The sequence below is a fragment of the Saccostrea echinata genome, unplaced genomic scaffold (assembly GCF_033153115.1).
Source record: "Saccostrea echinata isolate AGI-Se365-2 ecotype Australia unplaced genomic scaffold, CSIRO_AGI_Sech_v1 ptg000010l, whole genome shotgun sequence".
Taxonomy (NCBI): Eukaryota; Metazoa; Mollusca; class Bivalvia; order Ostreida; family Ostreidae; genus Saccostrea; species Saccostrea echinata.
In genome coordinates, this window is record NW_026889759.1 from 8,308,911 (window position 1) to 8,331,984 (window position 23,074).

Consider the following 23,074-nt stretch of genomic DNA (forward strand, 5'->3'; position numbering starts at 1 on the left):
CTGCAAACTTTGACTTGTTTGCAGCCATTTGGCGTATGCGCACACTAAAGTCAACTGATATCTAAACTAAGTATTATTAATGTGAAATAAGTTGAATAATGGTTAACACTGAGTCAAAATTTTGTGCTGATGGGAACTGTATTGTTTGTGACTGGGTTTGATAACTTTTATAATAACTGCATTTTGTATTGAGATGATTATTGTAGGTTGTGTATGTAGTAAAGATTAAGTAACTGTCCGCGGATTACCCGGGATGGTCCATTTTATATAATTGCTGAATTTGATTGATGATTGATTGATTTGTTGTTGATGCTCAAGTGGGTCTGCCAATGTTGTGTTGATTTGTTCGGCGACCCACGAATATTGCCACGACAATACTCGCCACATACAAATAAATAATTAACTTTAGTTTTGTTGCATTTTCTCTATATAAATAAATTGCTGATGAACTTCGTAAACATAAACAAAAGCAATCGTAAACAGTTAAAGCGTGACTTGGGAATGTAAGATGTCGAGGAATTTCGGGGTAACGCTAATTACCGACCTCGTCCCAATGATGAACATGGTAAATATACAATTGATGATAAATAAAGCATACAATGAATAAAACATATAATTTGTCGTTTTATAGTCCAATATGTTGCAGGGAGTATTGTTTAACTTGTACTGTGTATTTTCACAGAAATTATTTCCCATAGTAACGGGAATAAATGGGGAACCGTAACATTAAATTTGACTTTCCATATTGCAAAGTAAATACTTTGATACTTTTATATGCATTTATGAACTGCATGTATGTAAAGATTTTAATATGCATGTATGAACTATTGAACATAAAATACAACAAACTGAAATCCATAGTAAAAATACATTGAATCACTAGAGGGGAAACTTTTATTTACTATAGTAAAGTAAAGTATAGTAATTATTTTCACTCTGAATTGTCTACGGAATTTTTAGTTTGCCTGTTCATGACAAGGAGTACACGTCGGGTTTGGCCGGTTGCCAGGGGATGCTTACTCCTCCATGGCACCTGATCCCACCTCTGATGTTTTTAGAGGTCCATGTTTGCTCTGCTCACGGTTTGAATTGTTTCAATGGATTTTTGAGTTTGATTACTCTTCGTTATCTTCATATTTCATTCACCTTGAAAAATCCTCAAAACACGGTATGCTTAGCAGATTATTTCTTAAAAACGAATCTTGCTGAATATTTTTAATAAGCATGTTTAGAAGTCATATATTCTAAGCTGTCAACTATACTTCATCTACAGCTCTCATTGCAACTTAGTTTCTCAAAGGCAATTTATCTAGAAATGATAAAGAAATAGTGATTCATATTGTTTATTAACAACATTTTTTTTATGTTGTATTCAATTTCATATATCAACCATAACATGAGTGCACATGTACATTATGTATTCTCAATATAACACATAACATGTACTGAACAAAAAATATAATGGCTCTTGATTAATGTGTTTAGTGCTATTAAATTCGGACTCACTAATAATTATACAATTACTAGCATGCGTATAAAACGATTCATGTAATTATTGCATTGAAAATGTCTTGCGTTTATTAAAATGCATCTAACACTCGGTGCTAAACAAAAACAAATTATTTAGTGTGTGAACACTGCATGGAAGAGCTGTTATGAACATCTGCTAATAGCAGTACACATCTATTACAGAAAATATTTACAGACAGATGTACAATCCTCTTAAAAAGACTATATCTGTCATTACAGTAAAGGTTACATTTAGTCTTTTCTGATTCTCTATACAAAAGTAGAACGCTTTGGTCATGCTCAGCGAAAGTTTAGTGAACTATTATTGAATTCTCTTAAAGAATTGTTTTAGCTTGCAATTGAAAACCTAAACTTTTTTGGCATGTCTTGAAAATAATTCATACTGAAACTGGATACTGTCAAACTTTCTGATTTTTTTTACTACAGTTCACATACATGTATTTTGAAAATACTCTTCCTTGGTAAAAAGTTAATGAGAATCATATTAACACAATCTGTTGGACGAAATGTATAAATTATGAAGATAATACACATCATATTTTGATAGTTGGACGAATCAACTTCATGTAAAACAGCATATCATGAAAAGTCAGCATGTTAATAAATCAGTGATTATGCTTCAGATTAGAATAGTCGGTTGTATCAAAAAATGCATTCTTAAACACTGCACAGACGGAGATCACGATAGCAAAAAAGTACAAAAAGAAGAACAGTCTATCCAGAACAAGGGCAACTATTCTCCATTCTCTAGCTATCACCTCTTTTGCATCCTTGTCGGTGATTTTATCAATCATCTTCTTAAGATATGTTTTGATTTCTTTCACGTCACTGGACATAGTATCAAAGTGTCCAGACAAGCTAGTAGACATCTCAGTTTTGTCCTGTTCACAGAAATTTGCGTGTTCGTTATTCAGTAAGCCATTTGGTTGTTCTTTCCAGCTATTTTCGGCTTGCATTTCATAATATCCGACTTTGTCGTACTTTCCATTCTTATCCCTTCGGTTGCCTCCCCTTACAATTCCATTGCTTTCTTGTCCACTTTTCTTTTTTGTCTTTACTTGTTCGTGCATACACATTATTCTTGCTATGTAATCAACCATTATCTGAAAACCGTAAAAAATAATCCAAACCATGAGGAATTGCTATGTACTTAAAATTTTAAAATTAAGATAAACCATTTTTATGTTTAATATATTTTACTTATTGAGCTGGGTTTATATTGAAATTTTCATCAACTGCCATTTTGCTCATCCAAAAGAATGAAACAAACAATGAGTGGAAAATTTGATATTTCTCTTATTGAAAAGTACATGCAAGCCAAACAAATACAATTTATCAATAAATTTTAATTCAGTTTATAAAGGTTAGTCATGATTTACTATTTTAATTAAAATTTCTTTAATTTTTTTCATAGTACATTTAATTAACCCGAGTCAGTTTTCGATTTTTCATGGCAAAACTTTTTTTCCATAGAAAATAAAATCTAGCTACTGAAATGCTGTGAAATTCAAGTTATTAAATTTGAGTAATCAGCGCGCGCATGAGGTATAGAGCATAAGTTTACAATAGTGCTTGTTTTGCTAGGGAAGGGCATATTATTATAAACAACTTCCATATACATATGTATAACCAAATAAGCATGCCAAAATCAGTACGAATCAAAAGGTCAATTACCACAATCTGAAGCTTTGTGGTGTCTAGAAGTAATGGAAGTGACCCGACCAGTTTATGAGTCTGGGCAAGCAATTTGTATTATTCTGTAATATGGGTTGCGATTTTATGAGTCTAGCAAACAGCCTCATTTGTATGCTTGTGTATAATTATTGAACCTGCAGTAGCTATCGGTCAATGAGAGACCAATCTTCAGTCTATAACTATTGCAAATCAATCTAAACTTAGAAATGTCCAACAATCTTAAAAACAGAATATTTGTATCCACTTGTAATAATTATTTTTCTACATACTCATTTTCGTATTCAATTTTCACTCATTTATGACTGTAGAGCAAAATTTACAAGCATACATACGTGCATTAATTTTTTTTGACAAAAAAGATGCTCAGATAAAAAAAAAAGTGTAGTTTTAGGAGAGCGCGAAACTTACCGTTTTTATAGGCCTTGGGACACGTGACTTTGACCCCCGGAAGTAAAGATTTACAATGACGACGGATAAGAAAGTGGATAGAGTAATCATAATCATGTTCAGACAGTAGTAAGCTCCTGTGAAAAAAATCATATCAAATATTAACAGACATCAATATTCAAAATCTATAAAAAATAAATGTAAGGTCAATGATTGTAACATTTATTATCAATGCATATAACTCTCTAGAACAAAATGCATGCTTTATTACATTAAAAATCTTGTTTCATTTCAGTGGAAAGCTTATTTGATAGAAATTTAGAATGAAACACTTAATTGGTTTTTTGTCTTATTTTACCAGCAAGCAATTCAAAGTGATAAATGTTTGCCATATTATAATGAAAATATAAAATGCATGGTAATTCACAAGATACAAGAGTTGTAAACTTATCAGTACCGATTAAAGGTATCGAAGCTGACGCTGGAGGGGTAGATTCGTTGAGGAGAAGAAGTAACACAAAAAAGGCGACAAATATATTCATTCCTGGAAATAGAACAAGATTATTTTCTTCATCAATCATAATAACATCCCTCAACGCGAGATAAAACAAAATGCTTGGTATGGAAGAGAGCTTAAATATACAAAGAACATGTTAGTATTCAAAACACCAAGGAGAAATTGAAGGAGCGATATAAATATGAATTTGCACTATATTATTGCTTATACCTAATTGCATTTTTGCAGGTGACTCTGGTGGCAGCCAAAACAGCACCAACGTTAGAGAGGACAGAAGAATACAAGGAAGAATCAAAATGTAATTATAAAATGCAGGTTTTCGTTTAATCCGAATATTGAAAGTAATGTCGACGTAAGGAGCATCCGGGCAGCATGCGTAAGTGATGACGTTTCTGTCGACGCCAGATCCGAGTACATTCCATTCGTTGCTTTCCACGTAGTCGGACAATTCAAAACCAGTCTCGACTCCGTACAGCTCCTTTAAATCAATTTGTCCGCCATCATAACTCCATGTACTGAATTTTAGTTTACAAGTCTGCATATCAAAAGGGAAGTACATAATGTCTATTTTACAGACACTTTTGAAGATCGCTTGAGGAATCCATAGCACAGTTCCATCGCTTTCAATAACCATATTGGCGTCTCTCCTCTCCTCCATCCTCTCATCAGCGCTAAAAATTGGAAATCAAATTAACTTCGTGTAAATGGCGACCACATTTACACCAAGTTCCAAACCAGGTTTGAACAGGAAATGTAATCGACAAATCAAATGCTTGGTTCATTTCATATATAAAATGCCTACTATGATAAATTATGTTGTGAGCAGAATTTAGAATCATTGGAAATAGAAAGAACTGATAGTCTGTAATAACATTATGTAACCATTACAAGATTTTCCAAAAAAAAGTTATGATTGCAGTTTACGTCATGAAAACTTACTAGTTGTACAATTTTATGTCAGGTTCCCAAATGCTTCCCTTAGGCACTCTGATTTTCGTAATGTTGTCATATTCAGATTGATTCCAGGTCATATAAATATCCTTCCATTGCTGTAAAAATGATAAAGACGTTAAGTTTAGAGACAATGCATGCAATTCTTCATTTTTTGTAAGAAAATCAAGACATCATAACATCTAATATCGAGGCATTTTGAATTAATATTTGATATGATCTTTTTTCTCAATCAATGCATGCCCAAAACTAACATGAAAAACCATATTTATTTGATGGAGGAGGTATTTTTAAACTAAATATTAAATGGTAAACAAACTCTCTTGTCACAATCAACCCTTCTGTTTTAATAAAGCTTGCATCCTGAAAGAACATTACAAAAATACTTTCGCAATTACATGTATTTCTGAGAAAGCATAGCACAAAATTCAATTTTTAACAAGTATCCCGCAATACAGCACATCGATCCCCATATAAATTATTAGATGCGTAACTTCCATTAGGCACACACACTCTCACACACACACACACACACACACACACACACACACAAGCGCCTTACTATATCACCCTAACTTCGTTGCGAGGAGTTAATAATTTTTTTTATGTTTGATCACAAACACAATTCAATAACACGGCACTTCTCAAGTCAGACATTCTGCTCTTTATAGTAGAATTTTCGTCCATTAAGAATTTCTTTTACAGCTTTTCCTTAATATGAATCCGAATGTCCATTGGAATATATATATATATATATATATATATATATATATATATATATATATATATATATATATATATATATATATATATATATATATATATATATATATACATGTATATATATATATATACATGTATATATATATATATATATATAATATCAAATTGGTTCTTAAATTGAATATATTTTGCTATGTCTTATTCAAATATTTAACATTTCGCGCCCAAATATCCTAAGAGTTATAAGACTACCATACAGAATGTCTACATTGTCCAACACAGTTAAATAAAGGGCGAAGAAGTTCTATTGATAAACCCTTGAATGTGGTGTTAAATTGAAATCTTTTGGGATTTAATTAGTTCTGCACGTTTTCAAAAAAGTGTCTGATGATACTCTTCTTTCGAAGTTCGACACTAATAAAATGATAGACGTGGAAACCCAACAACATGATCAAAGCGCTATTTTTGATCGCGAGCAACATAGTTTACAGCAAAAGTCGAAGAAATTCAATTAGAGAGAAATGAAATGGATGATGCTTGTTCGAATCTGCATGATTTAAAGATAAGATATAGGTTTGAACAATGTTTTAGAGGAGGATCGAGATAAAGATGATATTTTCAGACGTTTAGCAACATTCTTTACACAGATGTGTCACAATATCTATCTACATGTATAAGGTACGCTATCTATCCATCAGAAGTGTCAAATATGCTAAGTAGGCAATTAAATAAGAAATTGAACAGGGTATGCCATCTGTTTTCCAATTGATTAATGTGCACATGTTGCTGCAAGTACAAAATTGACAATGTTCGGCTTTATATTCAATAATATTTTATGGATAGTATGGGGGTATTTGTTGTGTAATATTAGCTTGGACAATTGCGTTTCGTATTTTTGAATTTCTTATAAATGTCTGCATTCATATTTCTAAATCAAAATTTATTGCCTCCGTTCATGTAATTTGCTCCCTCAGATAAATTTAAGTGAGGCTTGTTGTGCTAGAGATGCAATCTTATTAATATCGAGCATTAAGTATGTTGAAATTGTAACCACAATAATCAGGTATCTGGTTTATAGTTACTGAGAAAGCCAGTGAGGTGCTCCGATATTAGTTATTTTTTGTAAGGGAACTCCATTTCGAGACATAACACTACATTCTACATTTAGAACACTGTCGATTCAATAGTTTTTCTAGAAATGGACGGGTGTAAATTGAAATATTAACAGGAAAATAAACGTATTTATTGACCAAGAATTTGAATCTGCGATCACGATGGATAATAGCTTCATCGCTCAAGGAAGGAAAATGTTTTAAATAATAAAAATATCAAAAACCAGCTCTACACTAATTGTTCAAATCACTAGAAAGGCGTACAATTTACGTATTGCAAAAATAAAACCGACATAATATTAGCATAAAAAGAGAGGTTGAAATAACATTTTTGAAATTAAAGGTTTCAATAATGTTGCAAAAACTTCATACTGCATTTTACAGAGCTCTTTATTACCAAGAGGTAGTGTTCTTAAAACGCATGGAGTCTTGGGAGGAGTACAGCTACTTTCTTCTACACCTTTGAAAGCAAACTAAGTGTTGAAGGAATTTATAAGTAAATCTGCAAAATGTGTTTCACACAACCACTCTCTGTAGGCATTTCGTCGATATTCCTTTGATCAAGAAAAAACTTGTTCAGTCATGATAAATGTATGTTTATGTTGTCATAATACCCTTCCAATCCAAAGTTGTTTTTTTTTTTTGCCTTGGCAACACGTACAAATATTTGTTGCACACTTACGTAAGTGACCCATACGTTGGTGGTGAGTACTTGATTTCTCTCATCTAGATCCAGAATCTGTATCAGACTCAGTCCGAACTTGACCGTAAGAATCTCATGATGACGCTCTACCGGTCTTCCCATAATGCCACGTTCCTTGTACTCAGTGAGCAGCTTCTTAATCAGGAGTTTTTCGGTGGACATTTGGACGACATCTTGCAAATATTAAATATACAATATCATTAATATCATGAGTCATGTATTTTGCTTATAGCGGCCAACCGTAATTTATCAAAGAAGGTGAACAATGTTTGTTTATATACAAATTGGTTTGTTTGAACAAGGTCTCCTTTAGCAAGACTTTTTATTGTACAGAAGAAAGTTATAAAAATTAGAGTGAATGTAAGTCATTGGAAGCAAGTCAGTCGAAATGTTTTTATGACAATCTCATTATTTGTTTCTCCATCTAAAGAATCAAAGGAATAAACTCATGTGTACATCTAAGAAAATATCTAACTCTTCTAAATGGTTCGTAAAAAGGTTAGGATAGTTACAGATTGCATAAGCATGGCAAAATAATTCTGCCCTAGAATTGATTTTGGCAAATAATTACATAATTCAGGAATTATAATATTTACTAACAGGTTGTTTATTACTAATTAAAGAAGATTTTATGATCATTATGTCACATTTCAGTAATTGATAGTGAGCTGATGAACCAGTGGGAGCATGGTCCAATCAATATTATCAGGTTATCTTTCATTCAAGGGGTAAATTAATTATAGTCACACAGGTACATAGATTTCGCTTGTCCGATTATATTTGCTTCTTGTAAAACTTTATCCAACAAATGGTAGCCTAGTGGTAGGGCGCTCGCTTCGTGATCGGGAGGCCCGGGTTCTATTCTCGTTCGCCGTACGTTTAGGACGTAAACATAGGTAGTGACTGTTCCTTCGCCAAGCGTCCGGCACTAGAAGTGAAAGTCACGGGTCTTTCGGATTAAAAACCGAGGTCCCGTGTCACAAAGGGCTTTGGCACAATAAAAAACCCTCACTGCCCTAAGTGTCGTAAATAGGTCTAAATTTGAAGCTCTTCACCGGCATACGGTGGCTTCTCCATATGACTGAAAAATTCTCGAATGGTACATGCAATCAATCCAACAAATGATGTTTCTTTAAAAAAGATCACTTCAAAAATACTTTAAAATCTTTTTTTTTTTTTTTGCAGTGACCCATTCTGAAAAGGTATGAATATTCTCCTATGCAGAGCATCGTAAATGAAAGGTCATAATAAAAATTACAGAAAAATCCATGAAGATCTATTAATGTATATATGTATTTTCATTATTTAAATCTCTATTTTTACGACACAGGGTTAAGGATAAATAAATTGGTTAAATTAAAAAAGTATTACAAGAGACTACGAGTAATGAACATGCCAAATTGATAATTTACTTTTGAAAAACCAATGGGAGATATTAAAAGGAAAATGTAATATTCATAAGAGAACTTTTTCCCAGTGCTTTGTGATCAGGATTCCTTCGTATGTTTTTGGATATTATTTTTTTTTTTTTTAAGTTTTCTTTCTTCTAAATATGTACTGATTATATAAGTTGAAGCGTTGCTCGTTTTTTTTTTAATTTTAAGCCAATGCTTTTAAGATAAAGATGATAAATTGAAAGGACACCTTTCCAGGTGAAAAATAAAATTCGGTATTATGTCATACAAAGTTCAATCAATCAATCATTCAAAGTTATGAACTTGTTTGAATAGTTTTCTGCTAAACAGAGCGATAAATGAAAAGGTTGCAAGCTTTAGTTCTGAGTGCAGGACTCTGAAATTTATTAACGATGTATACTATGTATATATTGGGCTTTTAAAAGTGTAACTACTTTTTTTTTAACTCGTACAAACCCATTCTTATTATGTAATATTTTTTCAATATTATCTTACATTTAATAGATTTTGTACAATTAAAAATGTATACTAGTAGTAGTTTTGTTTTTGTTTTGTATAAAAGACCTTACAACCTATATGATGCTCAAAACACATTCATTTATCCTTTTTTTCTGTGAGAACTTTGATATTATATTAATTCATTTAGTTAATTATATCACTTTTTAAGTTCTTGCTCCACATGAAGTTTATCTAAAGAAAAGAAATACCACATAAATATATATGTAATCATTTGGAGATTTTCGAGATACTTTTAAAGTGATATAAACTGGTATTGCTAGGCTGTTCCAAATTTAATTCTTACAATTAGCTTAAACTTAGTAAGGGAGTTCTCTTTCTCAAAAAAAAAAAAAAAATGCATAAACATCGACTGTTTGTATATACATCGATTGTGGTTAAACCATGACTGTTCGATATTAACCTCATGCAAGCTCAGAAATCGGTCAATCATCTATATTTTCATATATATATGTTTGTTTTGTTTTGAATTGGGCAATGACATCTCTATAATTCATTTACATGTATGGATGTCGCAGAAATCTTTAGTAGCAGAAATAGAAAACGCTTTAACCCTCACCACTGTCTTTAGCAAAGAAGAATTGTATGTGAAAGGAGAAAATAACGTCATAATGCCTTATGAATAATCTTTTGTAAGGGTTAAGTATACATATATATAATCGTTGGAATTTTAAATCATACACAATGTCTTTTCTTATCGATGAAGCATACCAGTACTTCCAATATTAAATATGTCATTTCCATAAAATAAATAAATTCAGCCCATTAAAACATCGCGAAAAAAAATAATATTTTCACAAGTACTTATAAGATTCTTAGATGCTGTCTTACTCCTCAAATAAACTGTATAGTGCGCACTAATAAAAAGAGTAGCATTTCTAATCAAAAACAGCTATTCGTCATACTTTAAGCAAAAATATTCTATGCATTGGAAACCATGAATCGCTGCTATGAAATGAATTGTTGGTCTTCAAATAAACATTCTGGGCGAGCTGTAAATTATAATGACAATATTATAGTAAAACTAATTAATGCACTACAATAATTTCAGAGATTGTTGAATGGAGAAAAAAAATTGTTAAAATCTATTTATATCTACAACTATTTATTTACTATTATATGAATATATAGTATATATTATACTATTATATATTTACTATGTACTGCATTGTAAACACTTCATTTCTAAGTTGACATAATTTCTGAAAATACAACTAAGGTTATACTTCAGTATGGTGAAATGAAATTAAACCATGCAAACAACAAAAGGAGATTTGTGACTAATTAATCGTATTAATCCTGTGCAGTGAATGTTTACTCCCTCTCTCGAGAAAAAAGGGGTATTGTTTTTAGTTAATTTAATTAACTAGATTTTACTGTTCTTTTCTATCAATTACTCTACTGAAGTGACATTAATCTGCGTGATGGCTATATTAATTTAGAGTCCTAATTTGAAGGCTTTTGAAGAACAATCAGCTGGGACAGACAACAAACATGCAACCTCGTCTTCTGCCGGACTCCTACCTCCTGCGTGACAATTTTGCCACGTCAAAATCGTCGTCAAATGTATAACAAGCAGCAACCAATCCATCTTGTAGAGCGACTAGTGTCTATCTGTTTTGACATATAGAGTTATATTACATTAAATGACGTCATGATCAAAAGCTTTAATTAATCAATGAAATTACAGAACAATTGATACATGCATTGGACAAGGACATGTGAACATGAATGTTTGAATACTGTAATCACTCTTTGAAAATGCCAAAGCACATTATATCTGTGCAGCATTTTCAATGCTATATCTATCATTATGAAAACAGAATGCAGAGGAATGGAAACATAGTTAAACTGAGATCATAACCCAGTGACAGTTTTTGAGAAGTTGAACGTTTTCTGTACTTTCAATGAACCTGTATAAAGCCACAGGTATTGATGCAAATTCAGGTGATCAAAAACAGCGTAATCTATCCTTCGCCATCCAACAGATAAAAATCTCCACCTATCTTATTAAAAGGATAAGGGCTGCGGCAAAATACAATCTAAGATGATGAAGGGGTAACACAGAATTTAAACAGTCCAAGACTTGGAATCCGCTGTAAATCGAATCTTCACCATACATTCACCTTGTTATTTGGCTTAAAAGCTTTTTTTCTCTTCTTTAATTAAATACACAGAAACTTACTATTTTCTCTTGAGCGTTATTGAAAAAAAATTACTAAGCCCAGACATATGTTTACTTTGATAAAAGTTCTCTCCAGGTTGTTAAGTTAGCCAATATATGTTTAACGCAATGTAGACATTCAAGAAGTAGCCAATGCTTATCAATTTCACCGATTCAAAATGATATTTTCAGTATTTTTATTATCAATTTATGGAAAGCAAACCGCTCGATATTACCGTATCATTAAGAGTGGCAATTTAATTTCGCTATGATAGACAAAAAAAAACCCAGATTGAGATAATATAACTGAAACTTACTTATATATTTTAGATGCTCAACTTAAAGTTGGGAATAGAATATGAAGATATGTTTTAAAATCTAAGTAGATATATGTCCTAGAGACTTGATCAAATTTTACCAGTTTAATTAACAAGATTATATTCTAGTTATCGGAAGTTTTTAAGAAGATAAGGAAAATAAACACACAAAGAGTGAATTTTGTTATCCTTAATTTGATGACGTCAATACCCTTTCTTTGGTAAGAAGAAACATTTGTCCAGAATATAAGTAGTTAATATGTATGCAGTAAAATACTTGTTAACGCATTATCTTCGACTTTATTTTCTTTCTTAAACATAAATTATACAAAGAGCAGTTATTTCGATCAAATTCTTAAAATAAAAGACCCTTATACATGTACGAATTACAAGAAACAAAACGTCTTACCTTTCTAACTATTTTTTTTCAGATTCTTACATATTGAAATTTTGGACAGAATTTATTGTTTATGAAATTAAATATTGTATTCTAGCCTTTATCTTACTTTTGAAAAAAGGGTTTGAAAACAGGTCGTAACGCATCTGGATGGGTTTTCAATTGCACTCACCCATTGTTAACTGTACTATTGAATCACATTTTCAGAAGAAAAAAAACTCCGTGATAATTAAAATCGCCTACTTGTGAGAAAAATCTTTTTAAAATCTTGCCAAAAAATAGTTATGACTATAACAAGTTCTTCAGATATGTCCATTATTGAACTCTTCTAAAAATGCAAAGTCGTAAATCAGGTAATATCCATGTTACAGTAAAAACCCACGATTAAAAAAGCCACGAGTACAAGAACAATTTATCTCCTTACAAATAAATATGAAATATTTTTGTCACCCCTTCTATCTTGCAAAACATTTCCACTTTGTAAGGAAGCCATCAAAGGACGATATTCGCGATATTATTTCAATAGAACATCATAATGGTATTATCATCAATCGATTCCCAGTGAGCAGAGGGGTGAATTTTTTAATAAAAAGAGTTCACCAAAGAACAAAATGAGACTTTCTGCAATAGCCGTTTCCTTATCTCTGGAAGCTACTGAGACAAATCGAGGAATTAGCTTACACTTCAATGGAATACAATGCAATCCTATGGGCCAAGTTTAGAAAATCTAAACTAATCACTGCATTTTAAACGTGTAATACTTACATTATTGTTGCACAAGGAAAGAAGTCATTGCAATTTAATACTTGCAAAATAAATCCCTACCGCCACTTTCATTATTACCCATCATAACAAAACTTTTCAACTCAATATTTAATTCAGGGTTTTTTCCTAGTGAATGGTCTAAGGGTTGTATAATACCAGTTTTTAAAAAGGGTGATCGTAATGATGCAAATAATTATAGAGGCATTACTTTAATTAGTTGTTTAGGTAAGCTATTCACTTCCATTTTAAATGCTAGGCTGCTAGAATGGGATAGTTTGAATAATGTTATTACAGACGCGCAGTTTGGATTTAAACCTGGAAATAGTACGGTTGATGCAATATTTGTACTACAAACATTAGTTAATAAATTTTTGCAGAAAAAGGGTGGCCGACTATATTGCTGTTTTATAGATTATCGAAAAGCATTTGATCTAATTGATAGAGCTAAAATGTGGTGTAAATTAGTTAAACAAGGTATAACAGGCAAAATGTTCAATATTATTAAATCATTATATGCTAGTGTGAAATCATGTGTGAAGTTCAATGGTATGCTGTCGGAGTATTTTGAAAATAATGTGGGCTTACTGCAGGGGGAGGTTTTATCACCTCTATTGTTTTCATTATATGTTAATGATTGTGAGATGCATTTTTTAGAAAACAATTGTCCTTATGTTGAACTGCAGTTAATTTCCATTTTTTTATTGATGTATGCAGATGATATGGTACTTATTGCAGACTCACCAATGTCACTTCAAACATTATTGAATGAATTAAGTACTTATAATAAGAAATGGGGTCTTGAAGTTAATACAGATAAAACCAAAATTTTAGTTTTTAGAAATGGTAAAAGTTTACGAAATGAAGAAAAATGGGTTTACAATGGAAAAGAACTTGAAATAGTAGATAGATTCAGTTATCTAGGAATGTGTTTCAATTATAATGGTAAATTTAATATAACTCAAAAGCACGTAGCTGAACAGGGAAGAAAAGCATTTTATGCGTTGAACAAAAAATTCTGCAACTTTGATTTTAATGTCGAAACTCAAATATCACTTTTTGAAATGTATGTATGTAGTATTCTTAATTATGGAGCAGAGGTGTGGGGATTTCATAAAGCTCCAGATGTAGAAAAAATACAAAGTCTCTTTTGTAAAAAGTTACTTCGTTTAAAAAAAAGTGCCTGTAACAATCTTGTGTATTTCGAACTTGGAAGAATGCCTATGAGGGAATCTAGAAAATTGAAAATTATAAAATATTTTTTGAAACTAAAGGGGACACAAAATATTCTACTAAAATCATGCTTGGAAGAAAGAGTAAGGAATAATGATAGTTGGATCAGAGATATTCAAAATGAACTTCATAAACTGGGACTTGGCTATATATTTGATGCAGATTTCAATGATAATACTTACATGTTAGTAAAACAAAGATTCCTTGAGGTGAATAATCATACTATGATTTCTAATATTTGTAGCAATGCCCGTAGCCCGCTATACCAACATTTGGTTGATAATTTTGGTATACAATATTACTTGCGTAAACCTATTAATTATATGTACAAAATACAAATTGCTAGAATTAGACTATCTGCACATAATCTAAATGTTGAAACTGGTAGATATGTTAATGAAATTAGAAAAAACAGATTATGTAAAATGTGCTCTTTGAATGTTATCGAAGACGAATTTCATTTTATTTTACAATGTCCTTTTTATCATGACCTTAGATCTAAGTATTTGAAAAAGTATTATTATAAGAAATCCAGTGTTTGGAAATTAATTCAACTTCTAAGTGTACAAAATATAAAGGAACTTTGTAACCTTGGAAAATATTTATATCAAGCTTCCACTAGAAGAATGAAACATTTGTAAATTTTTAAGTATTTCATAATTACAGTTGCCTGTTAGAAAACACGTCCTACATAGTTTACTTGCTATTTATTGATTACGCTCACTCTCATATTGTTATATTTTACAATATTGTATATATGTTTATATATGTAATCTGATGTGTCGTATGACGCAAAGAAATAAAGAACTTGAACTTGAACTTGTAAGGAAGCCATCAAAGGACGATATTCGCGATATTATTTCAATAGAACATCATAATGGTATTATCATCAATCGATTCCCAGTGAGCAGAGGGGTGAATTTTTTAATAAAAAGAGTTCACCAAAGAACAAAATGAGACTTTCTGCAATAGCCGTTTCCTTATCTCTGGAAGCTACTGAGACAAATCGAGGAATTAGCTTACACTTCAATGGAATACAATGCAATCCTATGGGCCAAGTTTAGAAAATCTAAACTAATCACTGCATTTTAAACGTGTAATACTTACATTATTGTTGCACAAGGAAAGAAGTCATTGCAATTTAATACTTGCAAAATAAATCCCTACCGCCACTTTAATTACACCCAATAGGACAATATTGGATTAAAAGGTGAAAGAAACAGTTATTGTACGCTAAATGTTATTGACAGCGGTGTGTTCGAGAAGAAGTTTTGAACTTATGACAGATTATTATTTACACGGAAAATTGTAAGGAATTGCATTTACCAGTTTAGGTCCTTAAGCGGTCATAAAAAGAGTTAAGTATACAATCAACAGGCAATTGATATACAATTTCTAAAACTGAATTGATCCATTCTTCACAATGTTTACGCGTTGATCTCGATGTTTGACATCTGTAAATCTTACAATAGCACATCCTATTTTGATCACAAATCCAATTAAAAAGGCAGCAAAAATCTGTTATTTAAATATTTGCCGTTAAATACAATCTTTAAAAAACCTCCCAATGGCTTTACAAATGTACATCTTAGTTCCTAGATTGAGCTGCACATTTGATAACTATTGGGGAGTTTAAATAACAACTAATTTGAAATTCATAATTTTTAGCATTAATTTAATTTTTACTTCGTCATATTCCTCCATGCAGAGAAATGAATAATGGAATTCGAAGTGTCGCAAAAGAAATGTTTTCAATATTAGAGAATTCTTCCAGCATTATACAAGTAAAAGGATGTAATTTTTTTCCTCTTATCTATTATTTACGATTACGTTTCATATCTTTCAAGTAAACACTTGAAAGAATAATTCAACAGATTGATTTCTTCCCAATACGTTCAGTACATTAACAACCTTTGAACATAGAGATATGTAACAATATTGATCTGGATGAGTATATGACAGTTGCAAAAAGCAATTCACCAAGTTAAATTCACTCACCTAAAATACCTGCTACAACCAACGAAGTAAATAATGTCCAGAATCCTCTCTGCATATTATACGATATGAATACGACCCATCCAAATACTCCGTGCACGTGAATTGCCGTAAATGAAATGAACAGTGTATCATCGCCTGGGCAGCGCGCGAGGGATTACAGATCCTGCTATTGGTAAATCCTACTAAAGCCAGTCACGTCCTTTGGGCATTCAGCTTCATGGATGAGGGCCTGCAAATTGCACAACGGTGTTTGATTGATGTGTGAAAATTGAGAAAAATACAATGAAAGAATACATACTTATTCAGAAAAGCTTGTCATGCGAGCTTTCTATGTTGGAACGTTAAATTATCCAAGTTTTTTTTTTCTTCCTGCAGATGATCCTGCGTGCTTGCTGTCACTGTCTGTATTGGATTTTAAATACTAAGCAACTGTCGATGATTTCAGATGGAGAGGAGAAAATGTAAACTTTTGACGGAAATGTTATTTAAACATTCCATTTCATCACGTAATTGTTCGCATATCGTCTTTTCAAATTCAATTAAAGCATGTACATTACCCATTTGAAGACTAGAAGCGGTTCTATAAATATGCATTAATACTTCAGATTTCTAAATAAAATGGAACACAGTGATTTTTAAAGAACTTGAAAATTTGCACTTCAAAAGTATTTTGAACTTCTGTTCTAAAAATTATATGAAAGCTTACATGATTTTGCCTTTAATAAACACAATATTTTTTTTTAAGCAAGTACAATATTTAAATGGAAGATATCCATAAATTCTATAAAATTTTAATAACTAAGGTATATTAACACTTACTGAGATTTTACATCGTAGGAATAAAGAAACAAGGTTTAAATTAGGGATTAACGTAATAGTAAAATGAAATGTAAATGGGTGCAATCTCAAGCATTGGACAAAGTGATGGAGGTTTTTTTTTTTGCTAGCGACCAATGTTTAGCTTTACCGAGAGGTAGATCGTACGTTTATGCTCCCATCGACGAGAAATGCTTCCCTTTAGGGAGAGGTTCGTTACACGTGAGACGAACTTTCCATCGCCTTGATATACAAACACGTAACGAAATCAAATTACTGTTATAAATACTTAAGTATCCTAAGTGTATTATAGATATAGCTGAATCAACTATTGAGCGTGTAATCCTCACTTCTTGAGATGTTGAGAAAGTTTTGTTACGAAATCTAAGAGAATCTTGCCTTTTGTACTCTTGCTTTACGATGGCATATATGAGAACCCAGGGAATTTGGTCGAAATATACAATATTAATACGTATATACTTGGTTGCGATAGCCATTATTTCAATCGTGGTCAACGATGTTCATGCCACTGACCTATCGTATATTCATGAGATTAAGACTTTGTTCTGAAGTCAGAGTAACCTGACTTCATAGAGAATGATTTAAAAGCAACTAGAAATAATTTATAGGAAGCAGTTCCAGAGAAAACAGACATCAAGAGACTTGGAAATGGACCAAAGAGAGAGGATGAGAGATACTATGATTGATATACAACTGCAAGTGTTGAGATAGACTTTTGAAAATTTGTTTCAAAATGTCGTCATGACTTCCCCCTTTCATGAAGGAAACATTTGTGGAGATTTATTAATGTAATGTCAGTTTCTTACAGGCTGGTCTGGAATAAATAAAACTAATTCTTTCAATTTGGATGATTTTTTCATCTGATTTTTCCCCCTCATATCTTTTGCATTATTATACTCGAAAACTGATTTAAAGGTATATTGCGTTATTTATATTTTTTTTAAACTTTCATTGATTATTTATATATTTTTATAAATAAACACAGCAGTGAATTCCACATACCAGCAAGACAGAGAAAAGTGACTTATCTTGCGAAAAGATTGTGCTCATTGTATACGAAGGTTTAAAAACTGTGCGTAGTCGGTTTCTTGGACAGACACACAGTGAAATACAGCACAAGGGGCATTGCTTCACAATAACTTGTTGTACATTTACCTAGGTACTTTTTCTTAACATGTCCTTTGGAGCGCTGTATTACAAATTATTTTTGATTGGATTCTCTCTAAGAACAGTTACTAGAAAAGAATTTTACATTTTTTGGAAAAAGCTGTTTTCATATGCATTTAGTCACAAACGCAAATACCATAAAATTCAAAATTCTTTTTAAACTTACCAAAGACTTTCTTATATTTTGCACATAAAAGTAAGTAATTAGTAAGTAATCTATTTATTTATAGTGACATGTGTACATAATTAAATTCTTGTTTACAAACTGTATACAATAACAATCAACACCCGGCCCATCGGGCCTATATGCCACTTTAAACACAAAATTGAAATACAATATATAAAGAAAATAAAGAGCAAAACGTTTAGAGATAAACAAAAAAGTAAATAAACATTTGATTAAAACCAGTGTTTTCAAAAAGTTTTGATCGACATTCAGAGTACAAAGGACAATGTGATAAAAAAATGAATTTCGTCTTCTACATTATTTCTAGAGTAAACGGTGCAAATTCGATCCTCAACAGGTTTCCCGTGACATCTACCGGTTTCTATAAAATGTATAATGCGATTCGTTACAGTATTTCCAGGATGTCTTCTTGCGAACAGTGCATCTTAAGGTTTTTAATACTGTCTTAGAATAAAAATCCTGAATTGGAAACGCGAACTACGGAAAGATTGGTACAGATTAAAGGCTTCGTTGGCATACATGCATTGCTGAAAGGACAAGAGTAGGATACTTAAACTATAATACATTACCGTTTCTGCCGGTGATTTTTTTATTTATTGCACAAGGATAGAAGTGTCACATTTGCAAAAACACAAGCAATCAGACCCCACTGAGAAAAAAACTACTATCAAACGAGGATTAAAAACCATATGTAATGATTTTCTAATAGTGAGCGATTTACAATATGGACGTAAATTTGAAACCACCTTTTCAGAAAGTTTTTCATTTGACTTGCTTTGCTTTAACATGATTTAACAAGATTTAATTTTTGAAAGAAAAATATTTTGTTCCAATATTGTACCTGACCATTTATACGGAGAAGAGATGTGAAGGCTGTCTTAAATAATAATTTAATGGAAATAAATCTCGCATTGAAAGGAAACCTTTTATATAAAACACGATTTTGCCCTTATTTTAATGAGAAATATATGTAGACCATTCACCTACTGAATGGTGTAACGGATGTTTAGGTGACATTGCCAACTGATGTCGACTTGTTTCTATTTTTAGTCATTGAAAAAGTCATGTCTTTTATGAAAATGAAGCAGATGCTGCCTGTGTACAATGTTTTTATTTAATTGTTCTAAATTGTCCTTTGAATAACCACATCGTCACGTCTCATCGACTCGAATGGGCAAAGAAAAAACAAATCAATAAACTGCTCCAAGTCATCCGTAGTAATTGTGACATGTATCGCCTACTTTATCTTTGCTCTTAATTTCGGTGCAAGAAGTTTATGACGTAATATATTTCCTCCTTGCTTTTAAGAAAAAAATTGATTAAACTTTTCCAAATTTCGAACATTGTTTCTTTTAAATAAAATTTTAATTCTTCTGATTGGGATTATGTTAAAAGTCCTTGTTTCTTAATATATATAATTGCAATGAATAAATCATGCCAAGGTTCTTCTGGAAAAAAATGAAATTTTGGTTAGAAAATTTATTTTAATAAACTAGTTTCCATGGAGATAGTAAAAATCCTTGATTGCAAAGAAGCATGTCAGGATAGAGTATTTTCAGCTAATTAATAGACATCAACATTGTCTTTGTTTGTAAGGCTCATTATTATAATTGTATTTTAGAGAATCTTTGATTTAATTCTGCAAGTGGTAATCCAACTTATATTCAAAGTTCCCTTTTTATGGAGGAAATTCTTTAAAAACATATGCCAGTCTTAAATATTTTTATAAAACAAACAATCAATTTGAATTTGAATTATCACACCTATACTGGATTCCTAAACAACATAAATTTCTTTACAAAGATACATAGTGGGTTGTAGTAAATGTTCTAACCAGCCTCTTTCAACAACATATTCGATTGATTGATTGATTGTACGCTGTTTTACGTCCCGTTCGAGAATTTTTCACTCATATAGAGACGTCACCATATATCGGTGAAAGGCTTCAAATTAAGGCCTTTACTCTGCACTCAGGGCCAATGAGCAGTGAGGGTTCTTTATCGTGCCAACGCCTACCGTGGCACGGGGCCTCGGTTTTTAAGGTTTCTTCTAAGGACCTGCAACTTTCACCTCGAAGTTCCGAGCGCTTGGCGAAGGAACAGTTGCTACCTATTTTTATCGACTTAGGTCAGTCGCGGCCGTGATTCGAACACACGACCTTCCGATCACGGAGCGAGCGCTCTAACAACTGAGCTACCGTGATGGTATAACATATTCGAGAAGTGATATTCGAGAAGTGGTGTTTATCAGATGTGGATACTAAAACTCCGAAGAACTTTTAGAAAATTGGAAATCAAAAATTTTACCAAAAATCAAAAGAATCAAAACTTAGACTTTTCAACAATTTATACAATCATTCCCACTATAAATTAAAGTCCAAGCTTTTTGACATCACAAACAACTTTTTTTTTATAATAAAACTGAAACTCGTAAATTTACATACCTTGTCATTGGTCACCTGCAAAATTATTTTGTCAAAAACATTTTGATTGTACACACAAGTACTCTGAAGTTGATTTTAAAAAAAAAGTTGAGTTTTTGATCAATAATATATATGTAGTTTTTGGAGATGAAGTCTTTCAGCAATCTGTTTGAATTCCCATGGGTACTAATTGCATACCGTTATTAGCCTTTTTGTATTCATATAAAGCAGAATTTATTCAAAAACTTCAACAGGAAATGAAGAAGTCTCTTGCTGTGGCCTTCAATTCGATATTTAGAAAACGCATCGACGACGCTTTATTGATTTATAACATTCATTTTCATTCCTACGTCGATTCGAAATATCCCTTTGAACTGAAATAAAAGACACCACAGAGTCTGACACATCTGTTTCAGATCGGATATCTTACTAAAGAAAGACATTAATGGCAAACTAACAACATAACTTGATGATAAACGCGATAACTTCGACGTTTTTTTTTGTTGTTGTTGTCAACTTTCCTAATTTGAGTAGCATTATACCATTATCACCTGCATATGAAGTTTATATCTCACAGTTGATTCGAACATGCAAGTAATAATTTATGTTCTACGTACGAACAATTTCTAAAACGAGACAAGCGATTGACAAATAAGTTAATGATACAAGGATATCAACAGTCTCGTTTAAAGCCAACATTTCTATGGTCGATACAATGACCTTGTTAGCAAATACAATATATCGTTATGTCGAATGTTGACTGACTGCCATTATTTTCCACATTGAATTGTCAACGGATTTTACCGTTTGTCCGATAATGACAAGGAGCATATGGCGGATGTGACCGGTCGACAGGAGATGTCATCTGATCCCACCTCTGATGTTTTAGAGGTATGTGTTTGCTCCGTTCCCAATTTGTATTGTTCCAATGAACTAGCTATTGAGCTTGATAACGGTTTGTTATTCTTATATTTCATCAGAGGGAAACCAATCTACAATCTAAAACAGCATAGTCAATTTGGCGTTTCGAGGGTTTAAATTCATAAAGTACTTGTTTATGACTGATGAACATGGATCTTGAAAAGGACTGTTTGTTTTTCTTACTTTATTTTCCCCTCCACTATCTGATAAATGTATATTCAAAACAGGAAATTGGATATACTAGTATTACGATTTTTGACAACACTACGATTTTACACTTTTAAAGGAAAATTCTTTATAAAGGAGCTCCTTGCTCTTCCCTGCTTCCATGTAAACAAAACGTCATTTGAACTATATTATGACTAACCGATGAGTATGCCCTGAGTATAATTGACAAATTTTGGATCACCGCTGAAAGCTCATTTCCTCTATAACATTACATCTGAAATTCAATGCCAACGTGCAAATTGCAAATGTATTATATCTCTCGATTCAGCGGTTCTATGTCTAGGGAAAGTTGAAATTCTTTTCCACTTGAGCTTCATCGATAAATGCATTTTGTGATAATGGCCCTGAGAAATGTGGTTATGGAATGAAGAGTGTAGAGAGAGCATTTGTTATGACAAGTGAGAAAAATTAGTGATCCTCGGTAATCAGAATGGACAAGCTTCTGATGGCTTTGGACATTGTGGCTATAACAGGTTTGGAAGTATTTCTGTCACAGATATCCATATCGACCACAGTAAAAATAAACAAAAATAATAGTTACCATGAAGATTCTAGTTCATACATCATATGCCATATACTCAAGTCTTCAATCTTTTACATAAAAAAGGATTTGATTGCTTGCTGTTTTACGAGGATTGGAAAGAGCCAAAAAATGATGTAGTCTTCTCAATGCAGCCATCAATGTGTAATGGCTTGCTATAATATGTAGCACAAAAACTTGCGATACCTAAAAACTTTCCAAAGGAGAAGCAGTTTAATATTGCGTCATTGTCAATAAATTCTGCAAGTTTTCGGCAATTTCGTCGATTAAATGTCATGTAGTTTTATATAAATATTGGTTTTGCCAACAATTTATTGGCTATATTTTTTTCTGTAACTACCGGTTTTCCAA

At 31.9% G+C, this 23,074-nt stretch overlaps 1 protein-coding gene across 2 annotated transcripts; it reads right to left on the bottom strand.

Moving 5' to 3' along the window:
- Window positions 1-1,327: 1,327 nt before the first annotated feature.
- On the bottom strand, window positions 1,328-16,871 carry LOC133184304 (neuronal acetylcholine receptor subunit alpha-10-like). 2 transcript variants are annotated; one of them, XM_061319319.1, is made up of 8 exons: window positions 16,719-16,871; window positions 16,421-16,649; window positions 7,598-7,791; window positions 5,069-5,178; window positions 4,340-4,800; window positions 4,070-4,156; window positions 3,634-3,749; window positions 1,328-2,633 (listed from the first exon to the last, which is right to left on the bottom strand). In XM_061319319.1, exons 2-8 carry the CDS (start codon window positions 16,473-16,475, stop codon window positions 2,136-2,138), a joined length of 1,521 nt encoding a protein of 506 aa, XP_061175303.1. In that variant the 5' UTR covers window positions 16,476-16,649; window positions 16,719-16,871; the 3' UTR covers window positions 1,328-2,135. The 2 variants fall into 2 exon arrangements, with proteins under 2 accessions (XP_061175303.1, XP_061175302.1); XM_061319318.1 differs by lacking the exon at window positions 16,719-16,871 and adding an exon at window positions 11,074-11,163 and having other exon boundaries at window positions 16,421-16,501.
- Between the last annotated feature and the right edge of the window lie 6,203 nt (window positions 16,872-23,074).

Bases quoted from the DNA above. Each gene is read 5' to 3' on its own strand.
- LOC133184304 (XM_061319318.1), bottom strand. From the start codon at position 11,140: ATGGATTGGTTGCTGCTTGTTATACATTTGACGACGATTTTGACGTGG. The intron at 5,179-7,597 runs GTAAGTGTGCAA...TCATTTTTACAG, and splicing joins CCAACGTATGGGTCACTTAC to CAATGGAAGGATATTTATAT. The intron at 4,157-4,339 runs GTATAAGCAATA...TTCTATTTCCAG, and splicing joins ACCTGCAAAAATGCAATTAG to GAATGAATATATTTGTCGCC.